The sequence below is a fragment of the Panicum hallii genome, chromosome 1 (genome assembly GCF_002211085.1).
Source record: "Panicum hallii strain FIL2 chromosome 1, PHallii_v3.1, whole genome shotgun sequence".
NCBI classification, from domain to species: Eukaryota; Viridiplantae; Streptophyta; class Magnoliopsida; order Poales; family Poaceae; genus Panicum; species Panicum hallii.
Window position 1 is genome coordinate 53,653,366 of NC_038042.1, and position 24,084 is coordinate 53,677,449.

The following is a 24,084-nucleotide window of genomic DNA, read 5'->3' on the forward strand; positions in this document are numbered from 1 at the left end:
CATTAATGTCTTTTAGTTGCTTGTACGTGGAGTGGTTGGTAATCTGAATATTTGTTACTTAACTATGTGATACAAAGCAAATTGCAGTATCTTTTGCTTGAAGCTAGAAGTGCTCACAAAATGATCGCTAGCTGTGCATCTGAATATCCTGTATATTCGTTGAATCATCAGATGGAATCTGCATTTAAAGTGCTCGTTGCTCGGATCCAGACTGCATGAAGCACATAATAACTGTATAAAGACTAAGTTTTCTTTTCTGACGAAACTGAAGTGGCCACCAATGCATTGCGACCCATAGAACTGAGTAATTAGTAAAACTATGTAACTGCTATGGTCTTTGATGATTCTTTATCATTTTTTTTTGGACGTGGCAGGTTTTTCTTGTTCTTCTAGTAAGAGCTGTGTCACAAAAGCCTTCGATGATCAATGGCTGTATGGTTCACCGATAATACTGCATTGTGGAGTATACCAGCAATATAATTACCTTTCTGACAATGTTTTCAGCTCCACTGTAACTACCATCACAATCATTTCTGTTTTGCAGTGGTATAATCTGGTTATGGTAAAATTTATGGACCGTCTTTTTATAGCTAGTGTATGTGGTCCCGGGAAGATTGCCATGGATGAACTAGAAGGTGCGTTAATCATAAATCTTCTTAAGTGCAAATGGCGACTAATCTAATCTACTCCGTGTATATATGACTCTGGAATCAACCAGAACACTGCATGACACTGCGATTTCATTTTCGAGAACTCTGATCAATTCCATTCCCTGTTTCTTATTTATTCCGTTGTACCCACACTAGCATAATTTCCCCTCAATTAAGCTAGCACCAACAACTGAAAAATGGCTGCCGTTGGAGTGGGCTGAGCTGATTATGAGATGCTACTATCTTCATCTAGCTGGGACGATCGAGTCTTAAGACCGACCGTTCACCTACTTCTACAATGGATCAATGGAGGCTCCCTATTCTCTCGAGATTAGTAGCAGTCAATTGTTGACCGGACGGCAGTAAAGAGCACACGTGCGAACGATCCCACTGTGACACTGTCGGCGGACTGTCACCAGCAGCATCGGCAATAATTGGCGCCCACTGTATTTTTAGTTTTTAGAGCATAGAAATTCCCACGCACACGAATGGAGTTGGAGCTGGAGATGGATGTCTCCAACAGCAACTGCAATGTGCGGCGGCCATTTCCGCAGCTGGGCACTGCGCGCCTCGCTCGATTTCTTTAGGGCAGTGATCAGCATGCACCTTCTCGTCCCGTCCTACAGGCCCGCTCCAGGATACTCAACACGTGTGCAGCGGCCGTCTGACCGCGCAACAGCAAGAGCGGCGTTCGTCCTGTCGGCCCCTCGAAACTTATTACAATTCCTTCTTTTCTCTGAAAGGAACTTATTACAATTCTGTAGATGTTTCAGTGCGCACTTTTTTCTAGACATTTTCATGCAAGATTATGCGGTTTGTCCTTCACTGTGCGTAACTACGAGGACAGATCGAAGAATTTTCAGAGTCGATGCCCGCATTAATTTCTGATCTGCCGACCTTGCCAAGCATAGTTTTGGTCAGAGAAAAAAAGAATAGTTAAAGGTGATAAGATGGCCCTTGAAGCTGTAGCTGTGACAGTACTGATGCCGACCAGCTAGGTTATTTCGCCGCATCGCAAATGACGACCACTTATGATATCAGTAGAGTATTAGTTGACCGATTACACCGCTATATGTTTGGCTATTAGCTTCATCAATGGTGCACCAATAATCTAGCTGCCAAGTGGCCCCACTTGCTGACACTAACAAAGCTTTGGCGAATTTTATCACTCATCAGATGATTCGATTGAGCCAGAATTGAACTCATGAGTGCGCGGCATGTTGTCTCATGATCGTAATTCTGATCTAATAAATAGCTCCGTCCGCTGCGAGCTGAACGAGAGAATAATATTGCAGGCTGCAGGGCTTAACAATAGGAGCAGCCGTTAGATTCCACACAGGCTCCTAATGATATTTAGGAGCATTGTGTGGCTCCTTAATGTTTCATATTGGCCGACCTACGCATGATACTGGAATTCAACAACTCTGTTGTACACAAGAGAGAGATCGATTTGCTATGATAATGCAGCAACTAACGAGCTAGTAGCAAAAACCTTCATTATTCTTCCAGTAAGACAACATCTCACAAATTCTTGTAGTTAACCAACACTTCAGCTTATCGACCTACAAGCATATTCCTAGTAGTCCTGCCGGCACATACTATCAGCAGCAAACGAAGATGCTCTACTAATAATGATTTTGCTTCAAAGGTTTAACATTTTGGGCAACGAATCATGCTTCAGATACAGACAAACCAACTCTATATCTAATAACTCATGTACAAATTGGGTAAGTCAAGAACCATTTTCCCTAATAAAACAATAATCATGTGCTACTAATCCCCCCATGCATCTGCAATTATTGCCTTAGGCGACCCGCTCAACATCTACCCCATTTTCTTCGATCTATCTTTAGACCCTTTCAAATACATGTCCTTGTGATAGAACCTGAAAAGCCAGCATCCGCGTTATGCTATATATAGTTTAGCTAGTCCTTCACAAGCCCAAACAAGTAACAGTAGACTTTAGGCAGGTCAAGCAACTACTGTCTGCTCTACCAAGCTTACTATAGTGATAACAAACAACTGCCGTTACCGACGGTGTTTAGTACTGGTAGATCATTCACGCGTGCGTGGTCCTAGGCTCCTAGCTCCAAATGTCAGCGACGCACGTGCGCACGCCGGACCGCCCTGAGGCAGGCATGCCGCACGCTCCATGAATAAATAACCTACCAGAGCTGAACCCTGCATGCTTAGTTTTGTGTCAGCTGGTGGCCTGGTCGGTTCATTTCTAGCCTTCTCCTCCTCTTCTTCCTCCTCCCGGCTCGTCATTGTTGCATGCGCCATTGCAACGGAATCCTAGAGATGGAGATGGATGGAGGAGGAGAGAGCACTTGCAGCTGCATGCAGCTGCAGTCCAGGCCAGGACGATCACGGCAGCTACCAAGCGAGGCCGCTGGGGGTTAGTTGGTCATCAGGAAGATAAAGCAGCAAGTTGCCTTCATAAATGAACTCCACATGCCTTAATTAATTGAGCAGCCCTGGCTGGAACGGGCGCCATTAATGCCGTAATCTCGCCGCATTAATTGCCTAATCTTCCCACACATTGGCTAGAGGGACTTGTCAATTTTTTTCTTCCTTCTGTTTGAGGTGGTGGATTTATCTACTAGTTGACCCGTTAAAGCAATTTTCAACACACTCTGGAGTTAAGAGTACTGATTATAACGAATGCACATGTACTACACGTCACCTAAGGATAGCATAACGCTAATCATAGTGCATAATAATATGGTGTTATATCCAAGACTGCCATATCACGAAGATAGCATTAATTAAAAACAACTTTTACAGTGCATTCGTATTGTTGTTTCTTCTTGTAAGTCAACACAATTTGTTATTATGCGTTTGTGTTTATGGGAGCGAACCTAAAACATGAGACAATTTTCTAATTTTGGATATCAAGCCTGGGATCAGCCTAATAGATAACATGGCCACCAGTAGATCGAGTATGGTAAATATTCTCCAAATTTGACACGGTTCCACATCATATTGGAGTGAGTGAGTGAGTATTTCATGTTTATCCTATCGAACTATACTAAGTTTGCTAAATTTACATAGAAGAGTATTAACATCTACTGTATTCAAGTAGTAATAAATTATGAAACTATATTTTCATAATAGGTCTCTGATGCTCATTTGATATTATAAATATTATTATTCTTTTTTACAAACTTGGTAAATCCACCACTCCTTGTATCAAAAGCTGCTTATCTAACTGAGTTATAAATATTACAGAAATTAACAGCCGAGTTAAACCAGCACAGAATCGGATGGGGATCATATGCGCCGAACATGACCGTGAATCAGTGCACCGTGCACGCATTCAACACGCGTCCGTACCCAAACAGAGTCACGAAATGCCCCTAGCAAGCCGGCCAAGATTTGAGCTCCCTCTCGAGTCTCGATACGTCGACGTGCATGCACGCATGCTACTCTCGACTCGCAATTAAGAGGCCTGCTGCTATGCTCTACTGCTATCAGATCAACTTCAGGGAAGAGGATCGGACGGAATATTGTTGGCGCGCATGGACGCTGCCCTGCATTAATCACAGCGTGTGCATGTACTAAAAAAAAAGGAGCGGAGGAGCATCGGGTTTCTGATCTTACAGACAAACAAGGAACAAGCAGCTCAAGAACAGCAGAGAATTGCCTGCAGGGCTTGATTTGCCAGCAACCCAGCATCAAGGCCAGGAATTAACAGTATCCAAAGCACATTGTTCAGCGTCGAAGCAGCGAAGCCAGGGGATTAACAGCATCCGAAGCACATTGTCCCGCTATTTTAACCCCCTAAGTATGTACGTCATCGATCGATTCATCAAGTAGATCCCTAGGGAGTACTAGTACTACTGCGCTAACATTCCCTTAGTCAAATTGTTAAAAGTCAATAGAAAGATATACATGAAAGGCAGCATCACCAAAGATCTAAACCGGCGTTTCAAGGAGATCAAGTTAGAACTTCCCTACAAATCTGCATACAACATAGGTAAATAGGTAAATATTTATATAGGAAACGTTGCGTGCTTTAGAAATAGGCAAAAATTTATATAGGAAAAAGGAACCAACTCTCACAACATTTAATTATTATTTCTATTAAATCCACCATGAATTATATCTTGATAGTGTATTTTTTAGAATTATAGATGTTGATATATTTTTTTTAATAAAAACTCGATCGATGTTAAAAGATGTCTGCTTAGGATAAAGCTAAAGTGAATTACAATTTGGGGCAGAGGGAGTAGGATGTATTTTGATGGAAAACATCTTAATAGTATATATATTGACTTTTAGTTTCTTTTACAAATGGATTGTCCATTATCTGTTACAAAATGAACATCATACAAAAACACTAAGCACTTCAAAAATATTACATACTATAAAAACATATCCACGGCTGATGCACAAGAAATGAAGGATGCTCTCCAACAAGTTGGGACAATCTTTTTGGAGGAGCATGGACAAACAACAGCATGCAGGATTATCAAAGCTCAGCACCACCACCATGTTGGTGCAGCCGATGTTGATGTTGTTCTTGACATCCTCAAATTCTCCTCTTAACACAAATACAAGTGACAGCCTAATTGAACTGGCACTAGTGCATCATATTGCATGACGATGCATGCACGCACGCCACACACACCACCATGTATATATTTAGTTGGTGATAAAGATCGACTTTTGTAGCCACCAGTTTGCATTGTAATAAGGGCAAGCATGGAGGCATGGAGCACCTAATGACCCCAACCCGCGCGATCATCGGCACGTTGAGCAAATATAGGTAAAATGGCAGCATGCTAGGGGGCCGGGGCGCGCGCGGATCGAAGGCCTGGCTGGCCGGAGCCCGCTGATCCATCCTCGGTCAATCGGATGCGATGGCGGACGGCGGCGGCGCCAAGTGCTCCGCCGCGGTCGGCGAGGGGGCCTACTTCATGGCCAGCATCATGGCCATCACCGGCATCATGGCCACCGTCCTCGTGCTCTCCGGCCTCTTCCAATCCGCGCTCCGACGCCTCGACCAGCCAAGCATCATCTCCCACATCCTGGTATGCTATGATGCACACGTCACGTGTAAACCAGTGGTTGGCCATGCATATTTTATTGATTAATAATCGGCCGTCGTCGGACGTCGGCACGCAGGCCGGCATCATGGTTGGCCCGACGGTGCTCGGCCGTGCCATGGACCTCCAGGAGCTAGGCATGCGGGACGCCGGCAGCGCGCTCAGCGGCACGATCTACTTCGTCCGCATGGTCTTCATGTTCTTCATCGGCCTCGAGCTGGACCTGCGCTACCTGCGCCACAACCTGCGCCGGTCGCTGACCATAGCCTGCGGTGGCTCCGCGCTCTGCTTCGTCCTCGCCGTCTTGGCCGGGCCTTTCTGCTATGGCCTCATGCACCCGGGCCAGGGCTCCTTCCACCCTGACAAGATCTTCGCCTCCACCGCGCTCTTTGCGCTCGTGCTCACCAGCACCGCCTCGCCCGTCCTCATCCGCATCGTCACCGAGCTCAAGCTCACGGGCTCCGAGACCGGCCAGATTGCCATCGGCGCCGCCTTCGCCAACGACATGGCCAGCCTCACCGCCCTCAGCGTCATCATCGTCACCCACACCGTGTACGGCGCCGAGGTGCGCAAGGAGGACGAGCCCTCCCCGACTTTCAAGGCCGGGAGGCTGGCGGTGCTGGCGGTCGCGGTGTGGATGGCCGTGAGCCTCGTGGCATGGGTCGCGCGTCTGCTCAACCGGCTCAAGCGCGGCCGCCAGTACATCAGCAAGTACGAGCTGTGCGGCATGCTGTTCCTCATCATGGTCCTCTCCCTGGTACAGCAGGCCCTGGGCTACAGCGCCTCCATGACCGCCTTCCTCATCGGCCTCGCCATGCCGCGTGAGGGCCCCACGGCGCGCACGCTCATGGATCGCCTCGCCTACCCCGTGCACCAGCTCGTCATGCCGCTCTGCTTCGGGGCCATCGGCGCCCGCCTCGACTTCACCAAGATCGGCAACTTCACCGCCGTCCAGCTCATCGTGGCTGTCGCCGTCACCACGCTGCTGAGCGCGGCTGGGAAGGTGGCCGGCACCGTGCTGGCGGGGCGGGCGCTGGGCATGGCGACGCGGGAGGCCGTCGTGCTGGGTGCATTGCTCAACGTCAAGGGCTACTCCGATATCCTCGCCATCAACTTCGGGAACAAGGTCGATGTCTGGGGCGAACCCGTGCAGGTGGTGCTCCTCATGTCATCCATCATCAACACGTTCATGGCCGGCCCGGCGTCCGCCGCCATCGTCCGCCAGCAGCGCGCCGCCTTCCGCTACCGCTCGCGCTGCCTCCAGGACATCAGGGTGGACGATGAGCTCCGGGTGCTCGTGTGCGTCCACGGCGCCGCGGGCGTGCACCCCATGCTCACGCTCGCCAACCTCTCCAAGGGCGCCGCGCTGCTCCCCGTGTACCTCCTGCACCTCGTCGAGCTCGTCACCTCACGCAAGTACGCCATCACCCACCAGCTGTACCACGCCCGCGAAGGGGGTGAGGACGAGGACGAGTGGGGCTACGCGCGTGAGATCGACCAGGTGGCCGCCGCCGTGGCGACCTTCACCTTCGACCACGCCGTGCACGTGCGCCAGATGACGGCCATCTCCAACCTGGCGTCCATGGACACGGACGTGCGCCACAACTTGGAGGACTCGCGCGCGTCGATGGTGATCATGCCCTTCCACATGGAGCAGCGCTATGACGGGCGCATGGTGTGCCGGGGCGAGGGGCGGCGCCAGCTGAACCGGCGGGTCTTGCAGAGGTCTCAGTGCACGGTGGGGATCCTCGTGGAGCGCCCCTTCGCTCAGGAGGTCACGGGAGAGCAGCTTGAGGTGATGGCGTTGTTCTTCGGCGGGGAAGACGACAGGGAGGCCGTCGCCTTCGCAGCGCGGCTGGCGACGCAGCCGTCGGCGAGGGTAACCCTGTGCAGGTTCCTCCTCCCGAGTGGGAAGGGCCTATTGGGCAACCAAGAGACGGCGGAGGAGGCGATGCAGGACGAGGAGTTCATGGCGGACATGTACGGAAGGTACGTGGCGCCAGGGCAGGTAGCGTACACGGAGAGGCACGTGAGCAACGGCGCGGAGACGGTGACTGCGCTGAGCTCCATGGTGGGGGCGTGCTCGCTCTTCGTCGTGGGCAACGGCGGCAAGGCCGGCGGCGACAGGGGCGTGATGACGAGCGACATGGGAGATCTGGACGAGGAGTGCCCGGAGCTAGGCCCCGTCGGCGAGCTGCTGGCCTCGGACGACATGGTAGGCTGCGGCTCCGTGCTGGTGCTGCAGCAGCACAAAGTGCGCCGCCCCAAGCACAAGCAGATGAGGACATGGAACATGGACAACCAGCAGCAGCAGTATCAACCTCAAGCTCCGCACTACCAAGCAGACGAAGATGTATCTGATTCTGATGATGCTGTTGTGGACATCCTCGGATCCGCCTCCAGCGCACCTACTAATCGTTCACTAAAACCAAACTGAACTCGAATGATGCAAACATAATGTATATATTCAGTTAGCAGAGATTGACTTGTTGCCTCAAGTTTTGTAAGAACATGCATGCGCTGCCCAACCCAACACGATCATCGGTTTAGCAAGTATAGGTAGGCGGTGTGCTAGGGGTGGAGATGCAAAGTGTGTGTACCCAATGTTGTGTTTGGCTCAGCTAATTAATTACACGTAACCCTAAAAGATTGGACGAAAAATTAAATAGTAGTGCTAGTAGTAGTAGTGTGCACAAAAGACGAAACAAACAATGCTTAACCATCAGATCATCATTGTGTTGTCATCTACCGTACGTATAGCAAATATAAAAGAACGAGAAACTGGTACATGGAAATCAGGGAAAACACAAGAATATCAGATGCCCATGCACAAGTTGGCAGTAGCTTCCTCCTGCATTGAAATTGTAAGAAAAAAAAAATCGAAACCCCATGAAACCCATTTGCATGCCCGCCATAAAGGCGCGGCAAGGCAAGGCAAAGCGGCATCCTGCAAGCGGCCACGTGAGACGGGAGAGGCGTCCGGAATCTCGAGACGTGGGCGCCCCCGGCGGCTCCGGCGCGGCTTCTGCTACCTTGCCTCCCCTTCTCCTCCCCCGCCCATCCATCCACCCCGCCCGGAGACACGGCTTCGGCAAGGATCAGCAGCTCAATCGCCTAGCCAACCTCGAGCATTTAATGCGCCTTGCGGCACCTGTGCGGAATCCTCCTCGGCCCCCATGTGCATGGCGTCACCATGCAACCGCGTCTATATAAGCGGCGCCCCAGGCGCGAATGGAAGCACACTCCGCCGCAGTACACCAGCGTAGCAGCCATCTGTTGGCTGGCGCAATTCCTCGTGCAGATTAGCCACACCTTCGTCTCCAACCGACTATAGCAGAGGTCACCTGTCGTGAGTCGTGTGATCATGGCGTTGGTGAGGGAGCACGGTGGGTACGGCGGCTACGACGCCGGCGGCGCCGATGCCTTCGACGCGCTCGGGTACGGCCACGACGCGCTGCAGGGCTTTGACGCGGCGGCGTCGTTGTTCGGGGGAGGCGGATCGCACGCTGGCGCGGGCTACGTGGCTGACAGCGGGAACGTCTGCTTGCCGCCGGGCGCGCGGGCGTCATCTGTCCTCGCGTTCGACCGTGCGGCGGCGGCGGCGGCGGTGTCGGGGGAGGAGGAGGACGAGGAGCGCGACGCGTGGATCGATGCCGCGGACCGGAGCTACGGCGACAGCGCGGCGGCAGAGGCGCGTTCGCTGGCGGTGTCCGTGGGCTTCGACGCGGCCACGGGGTGCTTCACCCTGACGGAGCGAGCGGCATCGTCAGGCGGCGCGGGGCGGGCGTTCGGCCTGCTGTTCCCGAGCACGGCGGCCGACGCCGCCTCGCCCGAGCGCGCGGCGCCGGTGCGCGCCTCGCAGAAGCGGACCTACGTGGTAAGTGCCGCGCAATCACAATTCGTTTCTGTCTCTCTGGACATGTAGCTCGCACAGAATTCCTCACGGTTCGCTCGCGCGCGTGCGTGCAGGGTGTGGAGCCGCCGGCCGACGTGAGCCCCAAGAAGCACTGCGGCGCGGGCAGGAAGGCCACCAGCAAGGCCAAGTCGGCGCCCACCATGCCGACCAAGGACCCGCAGAGCCTCGCGGCCAAGGTAGTAACTTCGGCGACCGAAATCCAAGCTTTCTCCACTGAACCGCTACAATTCTTTGCCCCGCTGCTACGGTGATCTGAGCCGTCGTTCTGTTCTTGCTGCAGAATCGGAGGGAGCGGATCAGCGAGCGGCTACGGACGCTGCAGGAGCTGGTGCCCAACGGCACCAAGGTCGATTTGGTCACCATGCTCGAGAAGGCCATCAGCTACGTCAAGTTCCTCCAATTGCAAGTCAAGGTTCTTGCGACAGACGAGTTCTGGCCGGCGCAGGGAGGAACGGCGCCGGAGATCTCCCAAGTGAGGGAGGCGCTCGACGCCATCTTGTCGTCGGCGTCGCAGAGGGGGCAATTGAATTAGCTAGAACACAAGAGCATAGCTCTGGATCAAACGCATGTGATAGAATTTACTAGTAACATCGAACCACCTCGTTCGAAGATAAATAAGGAGGCAAATGCATAAGTAATAACACTTTGATCTTATTCTCTTTCCCGACTGGTAATTAGCACTACATATGTGTAACTCTGTATAGAGGAAACATATAGCACTTCAAACAGAGGAGGGGATTAACAACATTATGTTAATCCATGCGATTTAGCACATACACACACATACCTATATAAATACACGCATATGAAATCCTACGTATGAGGATCTTTAAGAGCTGCCAGCACATATCAGTACATGCATCTCCCTATCAATAGGCACGCCGTCTACCGCTATAAGGATAGTGTCATTCCTTTCTATAATAAATCCAGGATCATATAAGTAATTGGACAGATTCCACTACGTACTATCAGTACTATCAGGAACCTAACAAGGATAGTATCATTTCTTTCTATAATAAATCCAGGATCATATAAGCAATTGGACGGGTTCCACTACGTACTATCAGGAACCTAACCAACTGAACTGCGGTTAATCCAGCATTGCTTCAATGGGAAAGAGGCAAAAGGGACTTATATCTCATCATTGATGTGTTGCCACCACATTAATACCACCAAAGAACCAAACCTACACAATCTATAATCTAATGTATACCACCAGACGAAAAACCACAACATTTCTTCCACCTAAAGTCCGAATAACCAAGAAGGCGCAAGGAGCCGATGTCCTGAGCGGCGTATATACAGGGTGTGCTCGCTATCTCTTCGCAGCAATGCAAACAATGAGCGGTTTGAAGCGCAGGGCGAGGGCATGGAACCGATCGGCAAACCTGAGGTTGCTACAACAGTAGCAGAACCTACCTTCTGCCTGTAGCTAAGATTGGGTTCAAGAGGGTTAATATAATGTCCCTAACCATCAGGAAGTGAGCATCCCGGCATATGCATATGCATTGAACATTTTGTAATTTGAATTTTCCTTACTTCTTCGTTGTACAAAGATGTACAGCTCTCTTGCGTATTCGAGGGAAGAAAAAGGAACTACCAAAAAAACTACCAAAATGCACAGCTGTATGCGATCACCAATTATATACATAGCACAACACAAACAGCGCGGTGGAACATGCATATGAAGACTTAAAAGACTCCCTCGAGCAGGCAAGACTCCTGAGTGGCCATCTCATTCAATCGATGTGAGAGTTGTGAGTTGTTCTCTGTTTCAAAATATGTTCAAATTATAAGGTGTTTTAGTTTTGGCTTAAATGAAACCTTCTAATTTTTAGCAAACTTATAGAAAATATATTAAATATATATATGTAACGCCCCGAAAATTCACTTAATTAAATCCTGCGCTAGATTAGTTCGTAAAAACGACTCGATGTCAAAACCCTAACTCTAACTGATCGCTCTGCGTCACGCGCGACCGCCCATCGGGATTAGCGCCGGCGCGACTTCTTTTCCTCGCGCGAATGCCGCGCGCGTGGCCGACCGGCCGCGGCTGCGGCCGCGATTGGCGCCGACGCGTCCTCTTTTCCCCCTCACTGTTCTCCTCGCGCTGCGCGTTTCCCAGCGCGTGGCCGACCGGCCGCGGTCACCGCCGCGACCGGCGCCGGCACTCCCTCCCTCTCCTTCTTTTCTCTTTCTCTCCCTATTTCCTTTCTTCTTTTTTTTTTCTTTTCCTTTCCCTTTCTTTTTCTTCCTTCCTTCTTTTCTCTTTTCTTCCTTCCCTCCCTTCCTTTTCCCTTCCTGTTTCCCCCTCCGAGCTCCCGAGCTGCGTCGCTCCGCCTCACCCCGGCCACGCCGCGACGCGCGCACGCACCGCGCGTGGCCGCGCGCCGCGCCGCGCCGTCCTCCGCTGCCGCGCCTCGCGACGTCGCGCCGCGCGCCGCACCGCGCGCGCACGCGCACGCTCTGTCCCCACGCGCCCACGCGTGCCGCGCCGCCCGCTGGCACCCCGCGTCCGCCGCCGCCCGCTCCCCTGTGCGCGCCCGCGCACGGCGCTGCTGCCCCCCCCTGCTGCACCGCCCTGTGCCCGCACAGCGCCCCGCCCTCGGTGCCCTCGCCGTTCGACGACGAACACAAGCTGCCGGGGCACCATTAATGGCGCCCCGTGCAGCCGCCGGCCGCCACCCTCCCCCGGGGGCCCCCTTCTCCGCCGCCCTCTCCCTATAAAACCCCCACCACCGCGCAGCCGCCTCCCCACGGCCTCCACCGCCACCTGCAGCTCCTCCCCGAGCCCACAGAGCCGCCGCCACCACAGCCTCCCCTGCCGCCCGCCGCCCACCGTGGGGGCATCCCCTCGCTCCACCTCGGCCCGAGGTAAGGCCGGGGATGGGTTCCCCGTGCCCTCCTCCTTCTTTCCCCCTCACCCCCCGACCGCCGCCGTGCCCTGCCGGCCGGGATTGGGCCGCCGGCGCCCCCCCCCAATCCCTCCTCTGTTTCTGTCACGGGGGAGGAGAGGAGGAAGAAACCATTTTGCCCAAAACCCCCTGCTGTTTTCTGTTTTCCAAAGAAACCCCCCCCCCTCTAAGAATACCCTTATCCGTTCCCGTTTTACAAATGAAACCTCGTCGGTTTTGTATTCCAATTCAAACCCTCCAATGCATACATCTAGATATACTTGACAACCTTTTAACATGCCTAGAATATTTTTAAGATTCGCAAATAGATCCCTGCTCTTTTCCGATATTTACGAACGAGCCCTCGAACCCCCGTTTGAGCCCGGAAACCACCTTTAGCGCGTCATTTTATGTGCGAAACGACCTCCGATTGACCCGAAACTTTACCACTCCGCTTCTAGTGTAGTTTTAGCTATGCCATTAAGAAACCACCCAGAGATATTGCCCCTAACTCCGTAACCAAATTATTTCCGATTCAAGCCTATCGGTAAAAGCTTTTAGTTCTTTCGCTTGATTGTATGTCTGTTTGTTTGCGTCGTAGGACACGGAGTGAACGACGAGGTTCCCGACCGCGACCAAGCAACTGAGGACCAGTACTGCGACCCCGAACCCGAAGGACAGTGCTCCGATCAGGACTTCCCGCAAGGGTTTGACGATGGCAAGTTCAATCCCGCCCTTTGATGCATGTTTCTATCCTAGTTTTTATAAACACAACCCAGTGGCCTGTTTTATGAAATTGCATGGTTTTGCGTGTTGAAAACATGGTAGGGTAGCCACCCTTGCTTGAGACAACCCTACTTTGACCACCTGATTTTATAAAGAAAATGTGTGTGTGTGGGAAGAGATAAAATGTGGTTTTGAAAGACGAGTCGGACGGGATGGATGGCATTTCTGGGTGAATTGCCGTCGGTGTGCTCGTACCTGTGTGGTAGGGCAAGGAAGGGAGATATCCATCCTGTCACCCCTAAGGACCGAGTTGATGTGACATCTCACCTAGCTTCTTGTCGTGCGAACCACTTGACCGTTGTATGGGCAACGGCTCAGCATAAATCCCACTAGTTAGCCTGATAGTCATCAGGAGAGCTGAGAGCAACGGGTGATCAAGGAAAAGGGATAAGATCTGTGTGACTTATGCCCCGGTTAAACCTCGGAGATAGGTCGAATGACCCCTTGATGGATCCCGTGGTGGCTAGTCAGGTCTAGCTAAGGTGGGTAATGGCTTTGTTGGGATCTGCACCGACACTAAGGTGTTCGTGTTGTGGTACCCCACCTGTGGGTAAAGTTGCACACCTCTGCAGAGTTAAAAATCTATTCGAATAGCCGTGCCCACGGTACTGGGCAGGTTACGGTGTGGTCACATAACTAGTGTTTCTCTCTGGGAATGGTTGATCTAGTGTGAGTTGTTTGGAAAGTATCCGGCTGTGGTGCCGTGTGCTACGGCGGACGGGGAGTCCGGTAGCGGTTTTAAACTAGATCCTGTGTGGATCAACACCGTGTGTTCCTCGATGCTTAGCGACTTATTTTTTTGAAAAATGTTTTGAAACGAACCTTTGCATAAAGTCAAGTTTTCCGCAAATGAACCATAACCTTATCCTTGGATTATCCTGTGCATGTAATTCTGTTATAACCCTTCCGCGGGTGTGATTGGACTTGCTGAGTACGTTTGTACTCACCCCGTTCTTACTTTACAGTGGAGGATCCCGACTACATCCCCGAGAACGACGAGTAGGGTCCCGTCCTGCACCCAGTCTTGCCTGTGGGTGAGGTCACCGTTGGAGCTCCGCATGGCGCAAGACTCTGATGATCCCCTGTTCGTAGTTAGTGTAGTAGTATGGGTTTTTGTTGTAATCCTCGCGATAGTGGCGCTTCACTGCCCATTACCGCGAAGAGTTGTACGGTGATGTACCATCTGATGTAATAAAAGTGTTATCAGCCTCCTGGGACTGATAAAGTGACACTTTTAAGTCTTCCCTGATGGGGGGGACGCTTCAGGTGGTATCAGAGCCGTAGACTGGCCGTAGGACGCAACCCTAGGAGCGAGACCCCTTTTCAGACCCTAGAACTTATCCTGGTTTAGATATCTTTCTGCGCAAACACTCACCACTGGTCTTTGCCTTGTTCCAGATGGCTGGCAATGGATGGGTTAGCGGAATCTGCCACGCAGAGCCCGGCCTCCCCAAGTTACTATTGCTCAGCCTGGAACGCGTCGGGGTCATGGAAACGCCGGAGTACGCCTACCGAGAATACATCTCCGGTGGCACCCTTCGGTGCGACACGATGATCTTTGTGGAAAGAAGCCCCCGCTACCCTGAGGTGGACCCTTGGTTCATCTCCACAAAGGGCTTCCGATTCCCCGACACCTACCGAAAGGCCGCCCGTAAAGCCCTACGCCGACTGCGTGTGCTCTATAGGCACCACCTTCAGCGGACTCCTATGGGATTCTTTCCACCCACTGAAGGTAGAGGGCGCACTTGGATTGCCCGGATGAGGGGACTCGGACGAGAAGAAGAGGATCTAGAAGATACGGTCTCCCACCTGTCTATTTACCTTACGGGCTTAGATGCGCTCTGCAACGAGCAGGCGGCACAACTGAAGAAATTAATCCATGGAGTTGAAAAGTTAACCCAGGAGCTGGAGGAACAACGGACAAGAGCTGCAACCGCCGAGTATTCCTTAGCCGCCCTCCAAGTCCAGATGCAAGAATACGAGACCCGCAACGGAATAGGTGGATGGATCGAAGAAGAAGAAGAAGAACCCATGGAAACCCATTGGGATAAGGGTACTCAGACCGAAAATGAGATGGATCGGTTCCTTCCAATAAAGAAGCGCTCTATCAGGACTGAGGAAGAATCCCCATGATAGGATTAGCACCCCTAGCAAAAACCCTACCCTAAAGACCACGTATCCATGAAAACTGTACCACCCTTGTTGTAATAATAAATATCAGCTACTCGCTTTTGCACCTGTACCATGTTGTTTACCCTACTTTTGTTTCAGATGGCTGAGGAAGGATGGACCCAGGGCGATTGCCAAGCTGCACCTGGATTCCCCAGCCTCTTGATCAACACCCTGGAGGACCTTGGCGTTACGAAGCGCCCAAGGTACTACAGCCGAGAGTACGAGCACCATGGTACCCTCCGCTGCAGGGTGATCCTGGTCATCGCCAGGAGCAACCGCTACCCCGACATCCAGCCCTGGCGGGCGACCGCCACAGGGTTTAGACACCAAGACACCTACCCCTTGGCCGTCAGGAAAGCGCTCCGTTACTTGTGCCGGATTTTTGAAGAACACCTCGCCCCTACACCAGCGAAGTTCTTCCCGCCGGCCATCAGAACCCCAGTCTGGGAAGCACGCATGAGAAATCTGGAGCGACGTCGCCACGAAGAAGGCCCCCTGTACCAAGTGGCCACTTACCTAGCCGCCCTGGACCAACTCTTTGACGAGCAAGCCAACCTTTTGAGGGAGCAGACTCACCGAGCCGAGCAAGCAGAGCTCGCGGTGAGGATACAGCAGATCCGAGCCGCCCATGCCGAGGCAAGAGCCGCAGCCGCGGTCAGTAGCGAAGCTGTCGCCCAAGAAAGCCTTAGACAGGCCCGAGACCGGCGTATGCAAGATTGGACCCAAAGTGGAACACCAGTCCCGGCGATAGGGGAAGACCACGTGTTACTCGGGACACCCGTCATTGGGTGGGGATCACTCTTCGGGAGCGCACGAGCCCCACCCGAGAACCCTGAAAGCTCTGCTGCCGCCGACGAGGGAGATGCCGCAGCGCAACCCTTGACCGATGGAAATCCAGAGGACGGCGAGCAAGGATCACTCACGCTTTCCGTCCCAGAAGAAGGCCTGCCCCGCGAGTAGAGTAACTGACGCCACCCTAGCGGTGTACACCCCAGCCCCTTTTTGTCTAAGTCGTACCCTCGGGCGTGACCCTGGACGAGTAGTGCGAGACCTAGCCCTACCCCAAGTTGTACCCCCTTTCCGCAGTAATAAAGTTGTTGGTGCCTGTTGTGTGTGATGTTGTGTGTGCTGTGTGCTGCTTATTTAATTATCTACTGGCGGGAAGTAGATTCCGCCGTATATACGTATTAAACAACTTAAACATCACCTAATCGTAATCCCACTCTACCCACTCTAACAGATGATTCCCCGGAGCGTCACGAGGGCCTCCCGTAGCCGGAACCCCGCAGCCGCTGGTGCCAGCGCACAGCCTGCCGGGCAGAATCCTCCTCAGGAAGAGCAAGAAGTAAGCCAGAACCGAGGGGGGAGTCAAGAAGGAGAACAACTACCGCCGCCCCCACCCCTCGGAGACCTGGCGCAGATAATCCATAACCAGACCCTCATACTGGAGACTCTGGCGAATGCCCTCATTAACCGGCAGCCACGAGGGCAGAATATGAACGACAAGCTGACGGCCTTCCTAAGGACCAAGCCACCCACCTTCGCCGGATCCTGCAACCCGTTGGATGCTGACGACTGGTTGCGGGTAATTCAGAGGAAGCTCGAACCATTCGAATGCCAGGACCGGGATAAAGTTCTTCTGGCGGCTCACCAGCTCACCGGAACAGCATTATCCTGGTGGGAAAACTATTGTGCTGCAGCCGAGGATGCCTCTACCATCACCTGGGGAGAATTTGTAAGAGAGTTCCGCCGCTACCATATCCCTTCGGCCACTATGAAGCGCAAGGCGGATGAATTCCGCGCACTACAACAAGGAAACATGTCGGTGGAAGAATACACCCACCGGTTCATAGAATTGGCCCGGTACGCGCCGGAAGAAGTGAACGACGACGACAAGAAGCAGGACATGTTCAAGAAGGGGTTAAGCCCGGAGCTCCGGACCTTGCTTACTCCCCAGATCTATCCAGACTTCAACACCCTGATGAACAAGGCCATCCTCACGGAAAGGGCCAAGGCCGAAGAAAGAAAGGACAACAAACGCAAGTTCTTGGAAAGTAAAGCTCGCCAACAAGACCGTTTCCAGAGGCCGAGAAATTCCAGCTATACTGCTCCAGGAACTCAGGCCCCAATGCAGTATAGAACTCAGTCCCAGGTGACGGGATCACAGGCCCCGCCTAGAAGCCAGAATACCTCGAGGGCCCCGCAAAGCAATGCAAGTCAGGCCACCCCCGACAACAACAATGTTAGGGCTTGTTTCAACTGCCGAGAGACAGGGCACTTCATCGCCAATTGCCCCTACGCCAAGAATAAGCCGGCAACGTCGGCCTTCTCCAACACAGTGAATGGGCCCAGACCAGCCCTGACCGGTGCCAACCGAGTGCCCGTCCGCAACAACGACAACAGCCAGCAGGTGAGGCAGCAATCATTTGGACGAGCCCGCGTCAACCACATCGACGCGCAGGAGGCTCAAGAAGCTCAGGGCGTTGTGCTCGGTGAGTACCTAGTCAACTCGGCTCTGGCGACAGTGTTATTTGATTCTGGAGCATCACACTCGTTTATATCCTCGAGCTATGTGGAGAAGCACAAAATACCTACGGTACTACTAAAAACACCCCTATTAACCCGGACGCCTGGAGGCGACATCAATTGTCAATTAGGTTGTCCCCGGGTAAGGATCAATTTAAGTGGGGTAGACTTTCTAGCAGATTTAGTAGTACTTAAGCCTGGGGGAATAGATGTGATCCTTGGGATGGATTGGTTAAGCCGACACAATGGTCTCATAGGCTGCACTGATAAAGTGGTACACCTAACCAACCACGAAGGAGTACAAGTGATCTGCCGTACCCGGGATAGTAAATATGACCCAATGGTATTTAGCATGGAAGCCAAGCCCTTAGAAGGAGTCCCGGTAGTAAACGAATACCCAGATGTATTTCCTGAAGAGCTTCCCGGTATGCCGCCAGATAGGGATATAGAATTCATCATAGACCTTATCCCCGGGACATCTCCGATAGCCAAGAGACCCTATAGGATGGCCGCCTCGGAGTTGACGGAATTAAAGAAGCAACTAGAAGAACTGCAACGGATTGGTTTCATCAGACCAAGCTCGTCGCCTTGGGGAGCCCCAGTCCTGTTTGTCAAGAAGAAGGATGGGAGTATGAGGATGTGTGTAGATTACCGAGCACTGAATGAGGTTACCATTAAGAACAAGTACCCTCTTCCCAGGATTGATGACCTGTTCGATCAGCTAAAAGGAGCCAAGTACTTTTCCAAGATCGATCTAAGGTCAGGATACTTCCAGCTCAAGATTAGAGAAAGTGACATCCCTAAAACAGCTTTTGTCACCCGCTACGGGCAGTTTGAGTTCACTGTAATGTCCTTCGGACTAACCAATGCCCCTGCCTATTTTATGAACCTCATGAACAAAGTGTTTATGGACGAGCTGGATAAGTTTGTCGTAGTCTTTATCGACGACATACTTATCTACTCTAAGAGTATTCAGGAACATGAGCAACATCTGCGGGTAGTATTAGAAAAGCTGAGGGCACATAGGTTATATGCCAAGTTCAGCAAGTGCGAATTCTGGCTGGAGAGAGTAGCTTTTCTTGGTCACATTCTAACCGCGGAAGGTGTAGCAGTGGACCCAGAGAAGGTCGAGGCGGTATCCAATTGGCAGCAGCCGACTAATGTTAGTGAAATCAGGAGTTTTCTTGGATTAGCCGGATACTATCGGAGATTTATTGAAGGATTCTCTAAGATAGCCCGACCCATGACGGAACTTCTTAAGAAGGAGAAAAAGTTCGCTTGGACAGAACCCTGTGAGAGGAGTTTTCAGGAATTGAAGCGAAGACTGACAACCGCCCCAGTGCTGACCCTACCAGACATTCATCGGGACTTTGTCATTTATTGTGACGCATCCCGACAAGGATTAGGGTGTGTGCTGATGCAAGGCGGGAAGGTCGTTGCATATGCCTCCCGCCAACTCAAGACCCATGAGCAGAACTATCCGACCCATGATTTGGAACTAGCGGCCGTAGTGCATGCCCTTAAAATTTGGAGACACTACTTGATCGGAAATAAGTGTGAGGTTTACACCGACCACAAGAGTCTGAAGTACATCTTTACTCAGCCAGATTTAAATCTAAGGCAGAGAAGATGGTTGGAGTTGGTCAAGGACTATAATCTGGAAATTCAGTATCACCCCGGAAAGGCGAACGTGGTAGCCGATGCCTTAAGTCGGAAATCCTATGGGCCCACGAATGACCCTCTGCGAGAGGAAATGGCACGATTAAATGTGCACATTATACCTCGAGGTTCCAGCCAAGTGCTAAACGTCCAATCAACATTAGAGGATAAGATTAGAGAAGCCCAAAGCTCGGATCAAGAGTTAGTAAAAATTCGCAAACAAACTGGAGAAAACAAAGCACCGGGTTTCAGAGTGGACGATAAGGGAACATTATGGTACGAGGATAGAATTTGTGTACCCCAGAATGGAGATTTCCGGCAATTGATCATGGACGAAGCCCATAACTCGGCCTACTCTATCCACCCAGGATCCACCAAAATGTATATGGACATAAAGCAAAAATATTGGTGGAATGGGATGAAAGCGGATATTGCACGATTTGTGGCTCATTGTGATACTTGCCAAAGGATCAAGGCCGAGCATCAGAAACCGGCGGGATTATTGCAACCCTTGCCTATTCCGGTATGGAAATGGGATGAGATAGGCATGGACTTTGTAGTGGGACTGCCCAGAACACAGAAAGGACACGATTCCATATGGGTAATTGTGGATCGACTCACTAAATCGGCACATTTCATACCCGTAAGGACCACTTATGGCGGAGAAAAGCTGGCAAAACTTTACGTGGAAAATATAGTGAAGCTACATGGAGTGCCCAGCAGAATCGTCTCGGATAGAGGGACCCAATTTACATCTAGGTTTTGGAAAAGCCTACATAAAGCCATGGGCACTAAGTTAGATTTTAGCTCCGCATACCACCCACAGACGGATGGTCAAACCGAAAGGGTAAATCAGATCATGGAAGATATGCTGAGAGCATGTGTACTAACCTATGGGAATGACTGGGAACAGAGTCTGCCCTACGCGGAATTCTCGTACAATAATAGTTACCAAGCCAGCCTGGGTATGTCGCCATTCGAAGCCCTCTACGGAAGAAAGTGCAAAACTCCCTTAATGTGGTCGGAAGTCGGAGAACGTGCCCTAGTGGGACCCGCACTTATAAAAGAGGCAGAAGAAAAGGTAGCGGAGATCCGCGAGAAATTGAAAGCAGCTCAGTCCCGACAGAAGAGCTACGCGGACAAGAAAAGGCGAGAAATAAGTTTCGATCCAGGGGATTTCGCCTATCTCAAAGTCTCACCTATCCGAGGAACACGAAGATTTCAGGTACAAGGAAAATTAGCCCCTCGATACATCGGGCCGTATCGGGTTCTAAAGAAAGTAGGAGCCGTGGCATACCGACTAGAGTTACCAGAAGAAATGTCAGATATACACCCAGTGTTCCATGTTTCGCAATTGAGAAGGTGTTTAAGAGTACCCGAGGGAGAACATGTGCCGGTGGAAACAATAGACCTGCAGCCGGATTTGCGATATCAGGAAGTGCCGGTCAAGATTCTGGACACTGTCACTAAGAGGACCAGAAACTCCGAAGTACGGATATGCAGAGTTCAGTGGAGCAGACACGGAGTAGAAGAAGCCACCTGGGAACGCGAGGAGGCTCTAAAGGAAGAATTTCCCCATCTGTTTAGGAGCCAGCCGAATCTCGAGGACGAGATTCATTTAAGTGGGGTAGGTTTGTAACGCCCCGAAAATTCACTTAATTAAATCCTGCGCTAGATTAGTTCGTAAAAACGACTCGATGTCAAAACCCTAACTCTAACTGATCGCTCTGCGTCACGCGCGACCGCCCATCGGGATTAGCGCCGGCGCGACTTCTTTTCCTCGCGCGAATGCCGCGCGCGTGGCCGACCGGCCGCGGCTGCGGCCGCGATTGGCGCCGACGCGTCCTCTTTTCCCCCCTCACTGTTCTCCTCGCGCTGCGCGTTTCCCAGCGCGTGGCCGACCGGCCGCGGTCACCGCCGCGACCGGCGCCGGCACTCCCTCCCTCTCCTTCTTTTCTCTTTCTCTCCCTATTTCCTTTCTTCTTTTTTTTTTTCTTTTCCTTTCCCTTTCTTTTTCTTCCTTCCTTCTTTTCTCTTTTCTTCCTTCCCTCCCTTCCTTTTCCCTTCCTGTTTCCCCCTCCGAGCTCCCGAGCTGCGTCGCTCCGCCTCACCCCGGCCACGCCGCGACGCGCGCACGCACCGCGCGTGGCCGCGCGCCGCGCCGCGCCGTCCTCCGCTGCCGCGCCTCGCGACGTCGCGCCGCGCGCCGCACCGCGCGCGCACGCGCACGCTCTGTCCCCACGCGCCCACGCGTGCCGCGCCGCCCGCTGGCACCCCGCGTCCGCCGCCGCCCGCTCCCCTGTGCGCGCCCGCGCACGGCGCTGCTGCCCCCCCTGCTGCACCGCCCTGTGCCCGCACAGCGCCCCGCCCTCGGTGCCCTCGCCGTTCGACGACGAACACAAGCTGCCGGGGCACCATTAATGGCGCCCCGTGCAGCCGCCGGCCGCCACCCTCCCCCGGGGGCCCCCTTCTCCGCCGCCCTCTCCCTATAAAACCCCCCACCACCGCGCAGCCGCCTCCCCACGGCCTCCACCGCCACCTGCAGCTCCTCCCCGAGCCCACAGAGCCGCCGCCACCACAGCCTCCCCTGCCGCCCGCCGCCCACCGTGGGGGCATCCCCTCGCTCCACCTCGGCCCGAGGTAAGGCCGGGGATGGGTTCCCCGTGCCCTCCTCCTTCTTTCCCCCTCACCCCCCGACCGCCGCCGTGCCCTGCCGGCCGGGATTGGGCCGCCGGCGCCCCCCCCCCAATCCCTCCTCTGTTTCTGTCACGGGGGAGGAGAGGAGGAAGAAACCATTTTGCCCAAAACCCCCTGCTGTTTTCTGTTTTCCAAAGAAACCCCCCCCCTCTAAGAATACCCTTATCCGTTCCCGTTTTACAAATGAAACCTCGTCGGTTTTGTATTCCAATTCAAACCCTCCAATGCATACATCTAGATATACTTGACAACCTTTTAACATGCCTAGAATATTTTTAAGATTCGCAAATAGATCCCTGCTCTTTTCCGATATTTACGAACGAGCCCTCGAACCCCCGTTTGAGCCCGGAAACCACCTTTAGCGCGTCATTTTATGTGCGAAACGACCTCCGATTGACCCGAAACTTTACCACTCCGCTTCTAGTGTAGTTTTAGCTATGCCATTAAGAAACCACCCAGAGATATTGCCCCTAACTCCGTAACCAAATTATTTCCGATTCAAGCCTATCGGTAAAAGCTTTTAGTTCTTTCGCTTGATTGTATGTCTGTTTGTTTGCGTCGTAGGACACGGAGTGAACGACGAGGTTCCCGACCGCGACCAAGCAACTGAGGACCAGTACTGCGACCCCGAACCCGAAGGACAGTGCTCCGATCAGGACTTCCCGCAAGGGTTTGACGATGGCAAGTTCAATCCCGCCCTTTGATGCATGTTTCTATCCTAGTTTTTATAAACACAACCCAGTGGCCTGTTTTATGAAATTGCATGGTTTTGCGTGTTGAAAACATGGTAGGGTAGCCACCCTTGCTTGAGACAACCCTACTTTGACCACCTGATTTTATAAAGAAAATGTGTGTGTGTGGGAAGAGATAAAATGTGGTTTTGAAAGACGAGTCGGACGGGATGGATGGCATTTCTGGGTGAATTGCCGTCGGTGTGCTCGTACCTGTGTGGTAGGGCAAGGAAGGGAGATATCCATCCTGTCACCCCTAAGGACCGAGTTGATGTGACATCTCACCTAGCTTCTTGTCGTGCGAACCACTTGACCGTTGTATGGGCAACGGCTCAGCATAAATCCCACTAGTTAGCCTGATAGTCATCAGGAGAGCTGAGAGCAACGGGTGATCAAGGAAAAGGGATAAGATCTGTGTGACTTATGCCCCGGTTAAACCTCGGAGATAGGTCGAATGACCCCTTGATGGATCCCGTGGTGGCTAGTCAGGTCTAGCTAAGGTGGGTAATGGCTTTGTTGGGATCTGCACCGACACTAAGGTGTTCGTGTTGTGGTACCCCACCTGTGGGTAAAGTTGCACACCTCTGCAGAGTTAAAAATCTATTCGAATAGCCGTGCCCACGGTACTGGGCAGGTTACGGTGTGGTCACATAACTAGTGTTTCTCTCTGGGAATGGTTGATCTAGTGTGAGTTGTTTGGAAAGTATCCGGCTGTGGTGCCGTGTGCTACGGCGGACGGGGAGTCCGGTAGCGGTTTTAAACTAGATCCTGTGTGGATCAACACCGTGTGTTCCTCGATGCTTAGCGACTTATTTTTTTGAAAAATGTTTTGAAACGAACCTTTGCATAAAGTCAAGTTTTCCGCAAATGAACCATAACCTTATCCTTGGATTATCCTGTGCATGTAATTCTGTTATAACCCTTCCGCGGGTGTGATTGGACTTGCTGAGTACGTTTGTACTCACCCCGTTCTTACTTTACAGTGGAGGATCCCGACTACAT

The 24,084-nt window shown here is 52.3% G+C and overlaps 2 protein-coding genes across 2 annotated transcripts; both read left to right on the forward strand.

Moving 5' to 3' along the window:
* The first annotated feature begins 5,515 nt into the window (after positions 1 to 5,515).
* On the forward strand, positions 5,516 to 8,138 carry LOC112878867 (cation/H(+) antiporter 1-like). Its single transcript, XM_025943108.1, has 2 exons — positions 5,516 to 5,686; positions 5,781 to 8,138. Exons 1-2 carry the CDS (start codon positions 5,516 to 5,518, stop codon positions 8,136 to 8,138), a joined length of 2,529 nt encoding a protein of 842 aa, XP_025798893.1.
* A 927-nt stretch (positions 8,139 to 9,065) lies between these two features.
* LOC112898594 (putative transcription factor bHLH086) lies at positions 9,066 to 10,276 on the forward strand. Its single transcript, XM_025966948.1, has 3 exons — positions 9,066 to 9,608; positions 9,680 to 9,793; positions 9,898 to 10,276. The coding sequence occupies exons 1-3, from the start codon at positions 9,066 to 9,068 to the stop codon at positions 10,147 to 10,149; spliced, it is 909 nt and encodes a 302-aa protein (XP_025822733.1). The 3' UTR covers positions 10,150 to 10,276.
* The last annotated feature ends 13,808 nt before the right edge of the window (positions 10,277 to 24,084 follow it).

Excerpts from the sequence above, each read along its gene's own strand:
- LOC112898594 (XM_025966948.1), top strand. The coding sequence starts at position 9,066 with ATGGCGTTGGTGAGGGAGCACGGTGGGTACGGCGGCTACGACGCCGGC. Across the intron at positions 9,609-9,679 it reads CGCAATCACAATTCGTTTCT|CCGCCGGCCGACGTGAGCCC; the intron begins GTCTCTCTGGAC and ends CAGGGTGTGGAG. Across the intron at positions 9,794-9,897 it reads CGCAGAGCCTCGCGGCCAAG|AATCGGAGGGAGCGGATCAG; the intron begins GTAGTAACTTCG and ends TTCTTGCTGCAG.
- LOC112878867 (XM_025943108.1), top strand. The coding sequence starts at position 5,516 with ATGGCGGACGGCGGCGGCGCCAAGTGCTCCGCCGCGGTCGGCGAGGGG. Across the intron at positions 5,687-5,780 it reads GCATCATCTCCCACATCCTG|GCCGGCATCATGGTTGGCCC; the intron begins GTATGCTATGAT and ends GTCGGCACGCAG.